At 50.1% G+C, this 14122-nt stretch overlaps 1 protein-coding gene across 15 annotated transcripts in view; it reads left to right on the top strand.

Moving 5' to 3' along the window:
- LOC139233972 (supervillin-like) overlaps positions 1 to 14122 on the top strand; it is a 236529-nt gene that overhangs the window by 210199 nt on the left and 12208 nt on the right. For 14 of the 15 annotated variants that reach the window (XM_070864696.1, XM_070864701.1, XM_070864699.1 and 11 more), the window contains 6 exons: positions 1987 to 2125; positions 2775 to 3051; positions 5002 to 5156; positions 7135 to 7237; positions 8848 to 9058; positions 13107 to 13240. In XM_070864696.1, coding sequence (XP_070720797.1) covers positions 1987 to 2125; positions 2775 to 3051; positions 5002 to 5156; positions 7135 to 7237; positions 8848 to 9058; positions 13107 to 13240 — 1019 coding nt within the window. The remainder of the gene's footprint in view (positions 1 to 1986; positions 2126 to 2774; positions 3052 to 5001; positions 5157 to 7134; positions 7238 to 8847; positions 9059 to 13106; positions 13241 to 14122) is intronic. The other variant, XM_070864697.1, reaches the window with a different exon arrangement.

Here is a 14122-nt window from a genome sequence, read left to right as displayed (position 1 = left end):
ATCATCAATAATAAATGATAAATACATCAATAAATCAACCAATAAATCAATCAAAAAAAATTAATAAGAAATAATTTTTTTTTTAAATCAATAAATAAAACATTTTCTACTTACTGACTGCATCACCGGGAGCCCTCCAACAGCGTGCTGGGATGCCCCCCCACCCAGTGCGTCTCTGTCAGTGTCTCTATCTCTCTGTCTGTCAGTGTCTGTGTTTCTGACAGTGAGGAGGGGGGTAGAGGAAGAGAGGGGGGGCAGGGGGAGGGGAGGGAGGGAGGCAGAGGGGGAGGGAGGGAAGGGGGAGGGATGGGGGAGAAGGGAGAGGGAAGGGGGAGGGGGGAGGAGAAGGGGAAGGGGGGAGGAGAAGGGGAAGGGGGGAGGAGGAGGAGGAGAAGGGAAAGGGGGAGGAGGAGGAGGAGAAGGGGAAGGAGGGGAGGAGGAGAAGGGGAAAGGGGGGCGAGGAGAAGTGGAAGGGGGGGAGGAGGAGAAGGGGAAATGGGGAGAGAGGAGAAGGGGAAAGGGGGGGAGAGGAGAAGGGGAAAGAGAAGGGGGGAGAAGGAAGGAGAGGGGGGGAAAGGAAAAGAGAAGGGGGGAAAAGGAGAAGGGGGGAAGGAGAAGGGGGGGAGAAGCGGGGGGGGTGGGGAAAGGAGAAGGGGGGGGAAGGAGAAGGGAGAGGGAGGCTGAACGGGCCGGGCCGGGCCCAAGACTTCGGGCAGGGCCCGTCCCCAGCACCAGATTTACAGGTAGGTGGCGTTGGGTCGGGTCGGGTCCGGGGTCCAGGGTCGGGAGCGTGGGTCGGGTCGGGGGGAGCGTGGGTCCGGTCCTGTCCAGGGGCGGGGGGGGGAGGGGGGAAGCGGGAGTCAGGTCGGTGTCGGGGGAGGGTCTGGTCCGGGGGCGGAGAGGGTGGGGAGAAGGGGGGGAGTCGAGTCGGGTCGGGAGAATGCAGGAGCTGGGCGTGGGAGGCAGCCTTGTGCACGCAGCCCCAGTGAGGCCATTCGGCCAGGGCTAGGGGCTGCATGCTTCGGGCCCCTCCCACACAGTTTTGGGCGCCTGGAGCTACTGCACATGCGCGCCCACTGTAGTGCGCATGTGCAGAGGTCCCGACACTGTTTTCAGCACAGGGACCTAGCTCCGCCCCCTACAGCTCGTGCTGCGCTGCGCCCGACTTCAGAGGACCAGCAGGGAGCCGGAGAATCTGTACATTTTTTTTAGGCGCACTTGGTGGCGCGAGAAACAGGCGTCCAGGTCGGGGCTGGCGCGGCCCGAAACTTGGGCCCAATGTTTCAACTCAATGATCTTTGATCAGAACTGGAAAAAGTTAGAGATGCATCAGGTTTTAAGCAAGTATCGGGGCAGAGAAAGGGAAGAGGGCAGGAAATAAAAGGGAAGGCAGGAGAGATGAGATGACAATGGGTGATAGTGCGAGGCAGGAGGTGACAATAGGCCAATTAATAAACAAAAGATGGGTCTGGAAGAGGTATAAATGGGAATGGCAGAATCGTCTCTATGTCTCTATGTTTCTAACACTGCCATGTGAAATAATCGGGGCAGAGGTTCTGGTCTGATATTGTTGAACTCGATGTTAACTCCAGAAGGCTGTAAAGTGCCAAACTGAAAGATTCAATTTCCCTTTTGTTCTTTCCTCCCCCAACCCCTTTCCCTTTCCCTATATTTGCTTAAAATCTGTTACCTCTCGTACTTTTCCCAGGGACATCGAGCTGAAACAGTAACTCTGTTTCTCTCTCCCCGGACGCTGCCTGACCTGCTGAGTATTTGCAGCATTCTCTGTTTTTATTTCAGATTTCCAGCACCCGCAGCGTTTGGCTTTAGTCACTAGTTTGTGAGCCGCTCTTGCAAGGAGACGGCACAGATTCGATGGGCTCGAATGGCCTCTGGCTGCGCTGTAACCCTTTAAATTTTCTGCTGCGTTAGGGTTTTTTCTTTAAACAAAGTTTCTAAAATGAAATGATACTTTCCTTTGCGCAGGCAGGGACGCCCTGATTGGATCATCTTTGGTCGATTGTCGGAGCACAATGAAACAATTCTGTTCAAGGAGAAGTTTCTGGACTGGGCAGAGGCAAGAAAACAGATGCAAAGAGACGCTGACTTCACAGCCGAGATTAAGGTACAGGAAGGATTTTTGTAAAAGACTTGCATTTATATAAGAAAGAAAGACTTGGATTTATATAGCGCCTTTCACGACCACCGGACATCTCAAAGCGCTTTACAGCCAATGAAGTACTTTTGGAGTGTAGTCACTGTTGTAATGTGGGAAATGCAGCAAGCCCTCACAAACAGCAATTTGATAATGAGCAGATAATCTGTTTTTTTGTTATGTTGATTGAGGGATAAATATTGGCCAGGACACCGGGGATAACTCCCCTGCTCTTCTTCGAAATAGTGCCATGGGATCTTTTACATCCACCTGAGAGGGCAGACGGGGCCTCGGTTTAATGTCTCAACAGAAAAACAGCACCTCCGACAGTGCAGCACTCCCTCAGCACTGTGCTAGGAGGGTCAGCCTGGATTTATGTGCTCCTTTCATGACTTTGGGACATCTCAAAACGCTTTACATCCAATGAAGTACTTTTGAAGTGTAGTTGCTGTTGTAATGTGGGAAACTGCAATAAACCAGTGGATGTCGATACTTTATGCAAAATTTGTTGCTGGGGTTGAATGACCGAAACTCGCTCCTTTTACTCTGTAAAAAGGAAATTAAACCCCAAATGGATTGTAAATATTTGTGCAAGTCCCTTTACTTTTTTGTTTTACAGTTAGAGACGCAGAATGAGCTGAAGCCGTGCAATTCGAAGCTGCTAATGCCGCTCCCGGACATGCCATTCGGGACAATCCTGGATGGAGTGAATGTGCAGCGCGGTTACGGATTGCTGCGATTGGACGATGAGAGGACGTCGGAACTGAGGACCATCGGCGTGGAGGTCTGGCACGTTCAAGAGTTTGATCACAGCGCACTCCCGCGAGAGAGCTACGGCCAGTTCCACGAGGGCGACACGTACGTCATTCAGTGGAAGTATACCGTCAGCAGTCTGGGTAAGGGAATGATCCTAGGAACTGCGTCACAAACTTAACCAATTGCTAAAGTTGCACCATTCCGCCCTCCGGTGGCCATACACAGTGCTGCAGTTTGGTGAGCAATAACTTCAACTGTATTTATATAGCGCCTTTAACGTAGTAAATCATCCCGAGGCGCTTCACAGAAGTGTTACGAGACAAAAATTTGACACCGAGCCACAAAAGAAATTAGGGCAGATGACCAAAAACTTGGTCAAAGAGATAGATTTTAAGGAGTGTCTTGAAGGAGGAAAGAGAGGTAGAGAGGTTTCGGGAGGGAGTTCCAGAGCTTAGGGCCTAGGCAGCTGAAATTGAGGCGTTGCTTAACCAACAACAATGTTCATTTATATAGCACCTTTAACATAATCGAACATCCCAAGGCACTTTACAAAATTTGACACCAAGCCTCATAAGGAGATATTAGGACAGGTGACCAACTTGGTCACAGAGGTAGGTTTTAGGAAGCGTCTTAGAGGAACAGTGAGTGATAGAGAGGTGGAGAGGTTTAGGGAGGGAGTTCCAGACTTAGAGCCCAGGCAGCTGAAGGCACGGCCGCCAATGGTGGAACGATTAAAATTGGGGCTGCACCAGAGGCCAGAATTGGAGGCGCGCAGAGATCTCAGAGGGTTGCACAGCAGCGTAGTAGTCTGGAGGTCGCACACAGGCCGCTCACCAGCTCTTATATGAGAGAGACTGTGCATGTGTGAAAATTTGAATATGTCGCGATCGTAGGGATCACGTACCAAATAAGAGGGAATATTGATGTAGGCCATGGAATGATTTGAAAACAAGGATGAGAATTTTAAAATTGAGGTGTTGCCAGACCGGGAGCCAGTGTAGGTCATCGAGCACAGGGGGTGAGGGGTGAACGGGACTTGGTACGAGTTGGGACATGGGGCAGCCGAGTTCAAGTTTACAGAGGGTTGAAGATTGAAGGCCATCTAGGAGGGCGTTGGAATAGTCCAGTCTAGAGGTAACAATGGCATGAGTGAAGGTTTCCGCTGCAGGTGAGCTGAGGCAGGGGCGGAGACGGGCGATGTTACGGAGGTGGAAGTAGGCGGTCATGGCGATGTCGCTTATAAGGGATTGGAAGCTGAGCTCGGGGTCAAATAGGACGCCAAGGTTGCGAATAGTTTGGTTCCGCTGCCGACAGTGACCAGGGAGGTGGCCTGGGAACAGCGTTTGTTGTGGGGGCCGAAGAGTTTGTGGGGCGGGCCTCCAATCTTCTGCCCTCCGTAAACTGACTGTCAGCAGAGCTCTCAGACTTTGTGCTGAAACTCAAGTCCAAAGATGTATGTTTAAAATCGGTGCAGCGAAGGTTCCCCAGACTGATTCCTGGGATGGCAGGACTGTCATATGAGGATAGATTGGGTCGACTCGGCCTGTATTCACTAGAGTTTAGAAGAATGAGAGGGGATCTCATTGAAACATCTAAAATTCTAACTGGGTTGTATAGACTGGATGCGGGGAGGATGTTTCCCCTGGCTGGGAAGTCTAGAACAAGGGGTCACAGTCTCGGGATACGGGGTAGGAAATTTAGGGCCGAGATGTTTTCACTCAAAGGGTGGTGAACCTGTGGAATTCTCTACCACAGAAGGCTGTGGAGGCCAAGTCACTGAATATATTTAAGAGGGAGATAGATAGATTTCTAGAAACAAAAGGCATCAAAGAGTATGGGGAAAAAGCGGGAATATGGTATTGAGATAGAGGATCAGCCATGATCATATTAAATGGCGGTGCAGACTCGACGGGCCGAATGGCCTACTACTGCTCCTATTTTCTATGTTTCTATTCTGATGTAGCGGATCGGAGCCAATGCACAACAGTCAGCGGACAGTCAGACAGGTGCTGTCCCGCTGTTGTATCATGGAGTGAGATTTCCGTGTAATGCATTGTTGGTGAGTTTGGGTCTGCTGTGTTCCCCTGCAGTGGCAAAGCGGCAGAGGCCGGATCAGCTGAGCAGCGCCGGCCCTGGGAAGGAGCGATCAGCGTATTTCTTCTGGCAGGGAGGCCTGTCGAGCATTAGTGGCAAAGGAGCTTCTGCACTGATGACGGTGGAGCTGGGCAAGGACAGAGAAGCACAGGTACCAACAACATTCGCAAGGAGAGGGAGGGGGTTGCAAGCTGCTCGAGGAGGCGAGAGTGCGCGGGGGGAAATTACAGTATTACTCATACCAGCTTTTATATAATTCCAGACTTATTTAATTAAATCAGACCACTACAGTGACATTACACCACCCAAAACCAGACTGAGCAACTATAGGGACAGGGGCAGGCCATTCAGCCCCTCGAGCATGCTCCGCCATTCTATTATCTTGACTGATCTCGACCTCAACCCCATTTACCCGCCTTTGCTCCGTATCCCTCGATACCCTTACCCAACAAAAATATATCAATCCCAATCTGGAACATTTCAATTGACCCAACATAAACGACCCCAAAAGTGGACAATCTAGTCTCGGGTATCAGTAGACTATTTGAGTGTGACAACGATCACAGCGTAACCTAATCCGGTCCCCTTCCAACAGACGGGGTATGGTACGGTAGCATATTTTAGCTCCCTTGCTCTTCTTCGAATGAAGCACTTTTGGAGTGTAGTCACTGTTGTAATGTAGGAAACGCAGCAGCCAATTTGCGCACAGCAAGCTCCCAAACCAGCAATGTGATAATGACCAGATAATCTGTTTTTGTTATGTTAATTGAGGGATAAATATTGGCCAGGACACCGGGGCTATCTCCCCTGCTCTTCTTCGAAATAGTGCCATGGGATCTTTTACGTCCACCTGAGAGAGCAGACGGGGCCTCGGTTTAACATCGCATCCGAAAGACGGCACCTCTGACAGTGTAGCACTCCCTCAGCACTGCACTGGGAGTGTCAGCCTAGATGTATAACAGTGACTACAGTTCAAAAGTCTTCATTGGCTGTAAGGATGTCCTATGGTCATGAAAGAGGCGATGTACTGTAAATGCAAGTTCTTTCTGAAGATTGAGGGTCGAAGTTTTCCGAGTTGGGAATTCGAGACACTAGTGTAATCATTCTCAACCTCCACCACATTAGACTTCCTGATGTGTGCTGATTAGCTGGTTGGTGAGTGTCCTCCAGTGTCAAAGTGCAAGGCAGAGCCAGATGGGCCTAACACATTGCACGCAGACTGGCCCATCTGCTCAGAAATGCTGACGATGTTGTCTCCCATCAATGGCGGAGGATCAGCTCCCTGATTGTAACGCCCTGCCTTCACTCTCCCTGAGACTTCTTGCACCTCCTCCCAACCACAGGCAGACCGTGAGGGCTTTCCCAGTAAACAGGCCGGTTCAAACATTGGAAAATAGTTCATTATGGGGAATGAGTCCAAGTGAGAAATTTGTATTTTAATTTGGCCCCTATGTCTGGCCAATTGCAAGCAGCTGATCATCGCGTCCGAAATAGTCATTTACAAGCCTTTAGTCCAATGCACTTAATTCCCTCTTCAAAATATGGCTATTGACAGCTCCCAGTGCCTTAACTGAAAGCTACCAGTTACAGACAAGTTAGGCAGCATATTCCAATATTCCCCAAAATCTGTGTCCAGGACTATTTGCGAGGCCTTATTCACCAGCTATCACTCTGAATCATGTACACTACACCGTGTACTGTATATGACAAATATACCATGTAACACTGCACCGTACAGCATCAAAAAATGACTGTTTTCAATTTTCCCAGTGGATTTTTAAAATTCGTTCCTGGGATGTGGGCATCGCTGGCAAGGCCAGCATTTATTGCCCGTCCCTAGTTGCCCTTGAGAAGGTGGTGGTGAGCCGCCTTCTTGAACCGCTGCAGTCCGTGTGGTGAAGGTACTCCCACAGTATTAGAGAGGGAGTTCCAGGATTTTGACCCAGCGACGATGAAGGAAATGGGATATATTTCCAAGTCAGGTTGGTGGGTGACTTAGAGGGGAACTTAGAAGTGGTGGTGTTCCTGGGTTTGGGGGGTGCTGAAGCAAAACATTCCTACTTAATACAGGTTTGCTGAAACAATGCTGTTGGTTGACAGAGGGTTAAATGTTTGTACTTTTGCCCTAGGTGCTGGTGTCACAGGGAAAGGAGCCCCCCTGCTTTCTCCAGCTGTTCCAAGGAGGAATGATGATCCACAGTGGCAGGAGGGAGAACACAAGACGCCCACAAGGTTTGGATTGTGAATATTTTTGTTTGAAGGAGAAGAGAAGCAAAGAGAGATTGAGTCCATCGTGCGGAAGAATTGCAAAAATTACAATGTGTGATGGATGTTTAAGGGAGGGACCTCCCAGTAACCTCAGATACCCACATACCTATAGCCTGAATGTGTGGGGGTATATTTGACTTTGTGAGTGGGTATAAAACGGGCAAGAGCGAATCAGGAGCCTGTTTTACATCTCCCAATGTTTCTCTCTAATGAAGTCAGTGGAAATAAAAATGGGGAGAGATGTAACACAGATTGCCATTTTACACTATTGCACAAAATCAAAATTAGCACTCCCGCCCCTCCCCCCAATGACTCATCTCTCTCTCTCTCTCTCTCTCATATTTATACTCGCTCTATCTTATACACTTTGCTGGGCTTTGTTAAAATGGGATTTCCTTTTGTTCCTTTGACATCCCAATTCCTTTTACATCCCAATTTGGCCATCCAAGACCCTTCCCAAAGAACACGACCTATGGCATTGCCGGTAGAAACACCAAATTCTTCCTCGGTGTAATGTATTTGCTTCATGGCTTCTTTGCTTAAGAATTCATAACAACACATTGCTATTAAGAACTAGTTGGTTTATTAACAAAGGTTTAACAATCACACTACACATTACCAGTTCATCCACCAGGCTCACAACCACCTGCCTCATCGTGGATCCCCCGAACCCAACTAGATGGGGTTTTATTGAACACCACGTGACTGGCTAAGCCACTCACAACTCAACAGCTCGACAAGGTGCATGCAATACACTTGGGAGGGGATTTTGCTGGGCAATTCTGATGCAAGGAGCTGGTTCAGCACTTGAGAAAGGTCTACCATCTTCACCGATCGTTTGTCATTCCTGGCCTCTATGTTCCTACAACCTCAGTGTCTGCAATATATAATTGACCATGCATTGATCAACGAGAACATTAAAGGCCGTCAATTCAACAAGTGGCAGCTTGGCCTGGTTGGTCGCGCCCTTGTCTCTGAGTTCGAAGGTTGTGAGTTCAAGCCCTACTCCAGGATTTGAGCACATAATCTGTGCTGACACTTGTACTGGCGGGATATTAATGCAGGCCCCCTCTACCTGTTCAGATGGATATGAAAAATCTCACGGCACTGTTTTGAGAAAGTGCAAAGAGCTTTGCCAGTGTCCTGGCAACATCTATCCGTCAGCCGACACGACCAAAACAGACACGTTTTGCCTGTGTGTGTGGCTACACTTCAGAAATAATTAATTGGTGGTGAAGCGTCTTGGAATGTTGGGGACTTAAAGCCGAGAACTTGCATTGATATCGTGCTTTTTGTGACCTCTGGACTTCCCAAAGCACTTTGTAGCCACTGAAGTAGTTTTGAAGTGTGCTCACTGGCAATGTAGGCCAGCACAGCAGCCAGTTTGTGCACAGCAAGCTCCCACAAACAGCAATGAAATAAATGACCAGATGGTCTGTTATACTGATATTAGTTGAGTGATGGATGTTGGCCAGGGAGAACCCCCCTGCTCGCCTTTGAATAGTGCCATAAGGTCTTATTAAGGTGCTATATAAATGTAAGTCATTCTAAGTTATTTTGCCATCTGTCTTCAGCAGGTCTTTGGCGGCTATACATAGTGCAGGGTGAGGTCCCGATGGAGGGGAGTCTCCTGGAGGTGGAGTGCAGGTGCAGCAGTCTGCGTTCCAGGGGCTCGCTTGCCCTGGTGAACACTCAGCAAGCTCTCATCCATCTGTGGCATGGCTGCAAAGCTCAAGACAGTGTAAAGGAGGTCGGCAGGACCGCAGCCAATCAGATTAAAGAACGGTAAGGAAGCAATTGCATTCAGAAAGTCGTCTCACAAATTAAAGCGACAGTTCCTGATAATTATTATGTTAAACAAAGCGCGGGTTGGACGAAACTGCCCCGCGCCCCGTCTGGGGGCAGTAACCTTCCGGGTCAGTGATCGCCTGGGCGGGAAGTCCCGCCTCCCGGTGTGGAATTGCTGCTCGCGCTCCTCAAACAAGGCAGAGCGCTGTCTCGGACGCTCTGTGTTGTTTCAGGGTCGCTCCCGAGGCGTCAGCGGTGTGTTGAACAGGTCAGCACTCCACGGATACTCCGTGTAGCACTGACACGCCACAACGCCCCTCCCCTTCAGTTAAAGGGGAGGGCCGCTCCGGACTCTGCAGGCCCTTTGGTGGCCACCAGGGACAGTCTCGACCGGGCCAGCGGTCCGGCACCCAAAGAGGAGTGCCGGACTGCTTGATGGCAGCTTGGTCACGATGAGGGCCGCCATTGTCGGGACGCCAGACAAATAAGATGGCGGCCCGGGCCAAAGGGGTCGGCGCGCACGGCGATGACATCATCGGAAGGGTGCGCGCCGGCCTGAGGTGCAAATCATGGGGCACGGCGCTATCGTCAAATTGCCCCCAAATTTCGGGGGCAATTTCACCCCGAGACAGCTGCTGCACACCCCCGGGCAAAAAGGCAATTGCACCCTCCGGGCACTAACGGGGCGCAAAAAAGGGGCAATTTCGGCCCCTGGATACTTTCATTTCCCTCTTCACCTCCCTGCTCCTCCTTTAAAGGAAAAGGATTGAAACTCCAATATCAAATCTGAGGAGTTTCTGTGCAGTCATTCTTTTCTGCCATGATCTGCAAAATTGAATACATGTTCCCCCATCACCATGGGAACCAGGAACCAGTCTGCGGGCGATGCAGTAACAGGGAGGTTGACACCTCAGCTTTCAGTCAGGTTTGGTTCGCCAGGCAGGCCTGGTCAAAACTGGTCCCCCCTCTGACTGTGTCCCACCTCTCTGAGTGCACCTCACCTCCTCCCCTCCCCCATGCTCCAAATGTTCCTTACCGCCGCCCCCCCTCTCCCCATCCCCCGGCTCTGTTAACATGTTGGTGGCTACAATACATATATTTTCACCAATTAACTTGAGTCTTTCTATGCAACTCTATACCAAAATCAAGAGTTCTCATCATAGCTCAGTAGGCAAATTCGCCACACAAACCAAAAAGATGTCCATTTCTGATGTCCTGGTCTGAGCTGCTCCACCTCGGGTTGCTACAGTTAACCTCAGCACCTTTGGGATTGAGAGAGAAAAATGACCAAGTTTCTTCTTCCCAGTTACTACGCAGTGACCTCAACCAAGTCAGACCAGGATTGGGCTCAACTATGGGTTGACTGGCCTGCTCCTGGAGGAGAGGGGAGAGAAATATTGGAAAGTGTTGTACAGCCTTCTTGCTCTCTTTGCTTTGGTGCTTTAAACGTCAATTACACACACTCAGTTGTAGTAATGGCAGGATCAGGTCTTTTATTTAGACATTCATACTGTACAAACCAAGTATGAAAGTTACTGAGACACTTCACAAAGGCAGCTCAGTTTGTTCCGATTTCCATGGCTTTTTTTAAATTTCAAAATATACTTTATTCATTTAAAAAATTTGCACAATACATTGGAAAGTAGTTCAGTACATTTGGATGCGGTCAGCAATTCCATACATTACATTTGGATGCTGACCGCAGTTCCGTTCAATACATTTCTTTACTTTACATTTCAAGGTACAATTCATACAATCCAGGATACATTGTGGTATGTTCATCAAGTTACATTACATGTGTCACTATACGGTACACAGTGAGGGTGGGTACAGTTACATTTCTTTGCAACATACATTACTAAACAGAATTTGTATTATACATGGCACTGCATAAGTTTTTTCAGATCACAGTGCTCTATGTATACAAAGGGTTTACCATTGCAGCCCGAGGGGAGTTTTTTACTGATTCCAGCCCCTGGGTTTACCGTGGCGGAAGGGCTTTAAACTGTGGCCCTTCCCCACCGTGCCTTTGTGGCGACTGCACCAATTTTAAGTGCGTCCCTCAGCACGTACTCCTGGATCTTGGATTGCGCCAGTCTGCAACACGCAGACGTGGACATCTCCTTGCTCTGGAAGACCAGAAAGTTTCGGCAAGACCAAAGTGCGTCTTTCACCGAGTTGATGGCCCTCCAGCAGCAGGTGATATCTGTCTCGGTGTGTGTCCCTGGGAACAGCCCGCAGAGCACAGAGTCCTGTGTTACGGAGCTGCTTGGGATGAACCTCGACAGCAACCACTGCATCTCCATCCAGACCTGCCTTGCAAAGGGGCAATCCCAAAGAAGATGGATGACTGTCTCGTCCGCACCACAGCCAACTCGGGGGCAGAGTGCCGTGTCTCTGAAACCCCGGCTGTGCATGAAGGATCTGACGGGTAGGGCTCTCCTCATCGCCAACCAAGCTACGTCTTGGTGCTTGTGTGAAAGCTCTGGTGATGAGACATTCTGCCAGATGAGTTTGACAGTCTGCTCGGGGAACCACCCGGCAGGGTCCACCCTCTCCTTTCGTAGGGCGTCCAGGACCTTACATGCCAACCACTGCTTTATGGCCTTGTGGTCAAAGGGGTTTTTCCTGAAAAACTTTTCCACGAAGGACAGGTGGACAGGCATGGTCCAGCTGGTGGGGCGTTTCGCGGCAGCGTAGCCAGACCCATCCTTCGCAACACCGGGGACAGGTAGAACCTCAGCACGTAGTGACACTTGGTGTTTGCATACTGGGGGTCTGTGCACAGCTTGATGCAGCCGCACACAAAGGTGGCCCTCAGGATGAGGGCCACGTTCGGAACATTCTTTCCTCCACTGTCCAGAGATTTATACATCGTGTCTCTGCGGATACATTCCATTTCGGACCTCCAGACAAAGTGGAAGACGGCCCGGGTGAGCGTGAGATGGGCCAGACCTGTGCCATGTGCAGCAACCCCGAGAGCACTCACTCCTGATGACCAGGTTCTTTCCTGCTATGGAGAGGGAGCGCAGCTTTTGTTTCACTTTGGCAGTACGCTTTTCCCAGTTTTTGGCGCACGCCCCGTCCGCTCCGATTTCCATGGCTGCTTGTGACACACACACCTTCCGAGTTTCCAGTGCCCAATGTGTGTGTGTCAAACCCACATCTTTATACCAAAAAAGCCTTTGAACTTTGTATAGTACATTTAGACAATTAACATTGCAGACGATGTAGAATCAAAATGGCACTGTCCTGAAATCACGACTAACTGCTTTCTGAGCTACTGTACACAAACCAGATCATAATAACAAAGGCACACTCAAATACTTAACATACAGATAAATAACCAGCTACTCATTTCAATGGCTAATATCGTCTCGCAGCCTGTTTTAATCCAGACTTCAATCTTCCAATTTTTAAACCTTTGGATATCTCCAGACTGCGCCGAAGCAAAGTGTTTCAGAAATGCTGGCTTGTGCTCCCACTGAAAGCAATTGGAAAAGAACAAAATAGAATAAGATTACAGTTCAGAAATCGTGGCCTAATGGATTCTCTATCCTGTTCTGTTGCATTGTGGTTAGCAGTTTGAAATGAGCTTGGCTCAGTTAATCGGATTCTCAGCTCTGAGCCAGCAGATTGTGGTTCCTAATCCCACTGCAGGACTGAAACACACAAACTAGGCTAACACTGAAGGAATGTCAGAGGCAATGTCCATCGGGCGAGATGTTCAACTTCGGTCCTGTCTGCCTGTTCTGGTGATTCCAGTATATATTGAGTGTACATTTAGAATCCTAGGGCATTATTTGGAGAGCAGAGAGTTCTCCCATTGTCCCGGTCAACATTTATCACTCTGCCAACACCACCAAAGGCGGTCGTTCTGCTTGCTGCTGTTTGTTGGATCTTGCTGTGAACATGATGGCTGAGATTTTCAAGCAAATAGCAGCAGCTGGGTTTCGGAGTGATTCATTGTATGAGAAAGGTTTTCGGGACATTTCTGAGAGTCGGGATTCGGCTCAGTATAAATTCCAGTTCTTTCTTTCCTCAGACCTCCTCAGGAGCTGGGTCTGTGGACTGGGACAGATGTGACAGTGCGTGAGTTGGAGGAAGGCTCAGAAGTGCCAGAGTTCTGGCATGCCTTGGGACAAGAGGATCGCAAAGTGTATGACTGCATGTTACAAGGTAATGGATTTCGGATTCTGGGCTGGGAGTAGGGGGAGTGTAGGGTCATGATTCACTGGGAGCAAGGGGAGTGTAGGGTCACTGGGAGCAGGGTGAGTGTAGATTCACTGGGAGCAGGGGGAGTGTAGGGTCACTGGGAGCAGGGGGAGTGTAGGATCACTGGGAGCAGGGGGAGTGTAGGGTCACTGGGAGCAGGGGGAATGTAGGGTCCTGATTCACTGGGAGCAGGGGGAGTGTAGATTCACTGGGAGTAGGAGGAGTGTAGGGTCACTGGGAGCAGGGGGAATGTAGGGTCCCGATTCACTGGGAGCAGGGGGAGTGTAGGGTCCCGATTCACTGGGAGCAGGGGGAGTGTAGGGTCCCGATTCACTGGGAGCAGGGGGAGTGTAGGGTCCTGATTCACTGGGAGCAGGGGGAGTGTAGGGTCACTGGGAGCAGGGGGAGTGTAGGGTCACTGGGAACAGGGAGAGTGTAGGGTCACTGGGAGCAGGGGGAGTGTAGGGTCACTAGGAGCAGGGGGAGTGTAGGTCCAGATTCACTGGGAGCAGGGGGAGTGTAGGGTCCCGATTCACTGGGAGCAGGGGGAGTGTAGGGTCCCGATTCACTGGGAGCTGGGGGAGTGTAGGGTCCTGATTCACTGGGAGCAGGGGGAGTGTAGGGTCCCAATTCACTGGGAGCAGGCGGAGTGTAGGGTCCCAATTCACTGGGAGTAGCGGGCGTGTAGGGTCCTGATTCACTGGGAGCAGGGGGAGTGTAGGATCCTGATTCACTGGGAGCAGGGGGAGTGTAGGGTCTTGATTCACTGGGAGCAGGGGGAGTATAGGGTCCTGATTCACTGGGAGCAGGGGGAGTGCAGGGTCCTGATTCACTGGGAGCAGGTGG

Source organism: Pristiophorus japonicus, chromosome 21 (genome assembly GCF_044704955.1).
Source record: "Pristiophorus japonicus isolate sPriJap1 chromosome 21, sPriJap1.hap1, whole genome shotgun sequence".
In the NCBI taxonomy this organism is placed as follows: Eukaryota; Metazoa; Chordata; class Chondrichthyes; family Pristiophoridae; genus Pristiophorus; species Pristiophorus japonicus.
This window is presented reverse-complemented; position numbering and strand designations above follow the sequence as displayed.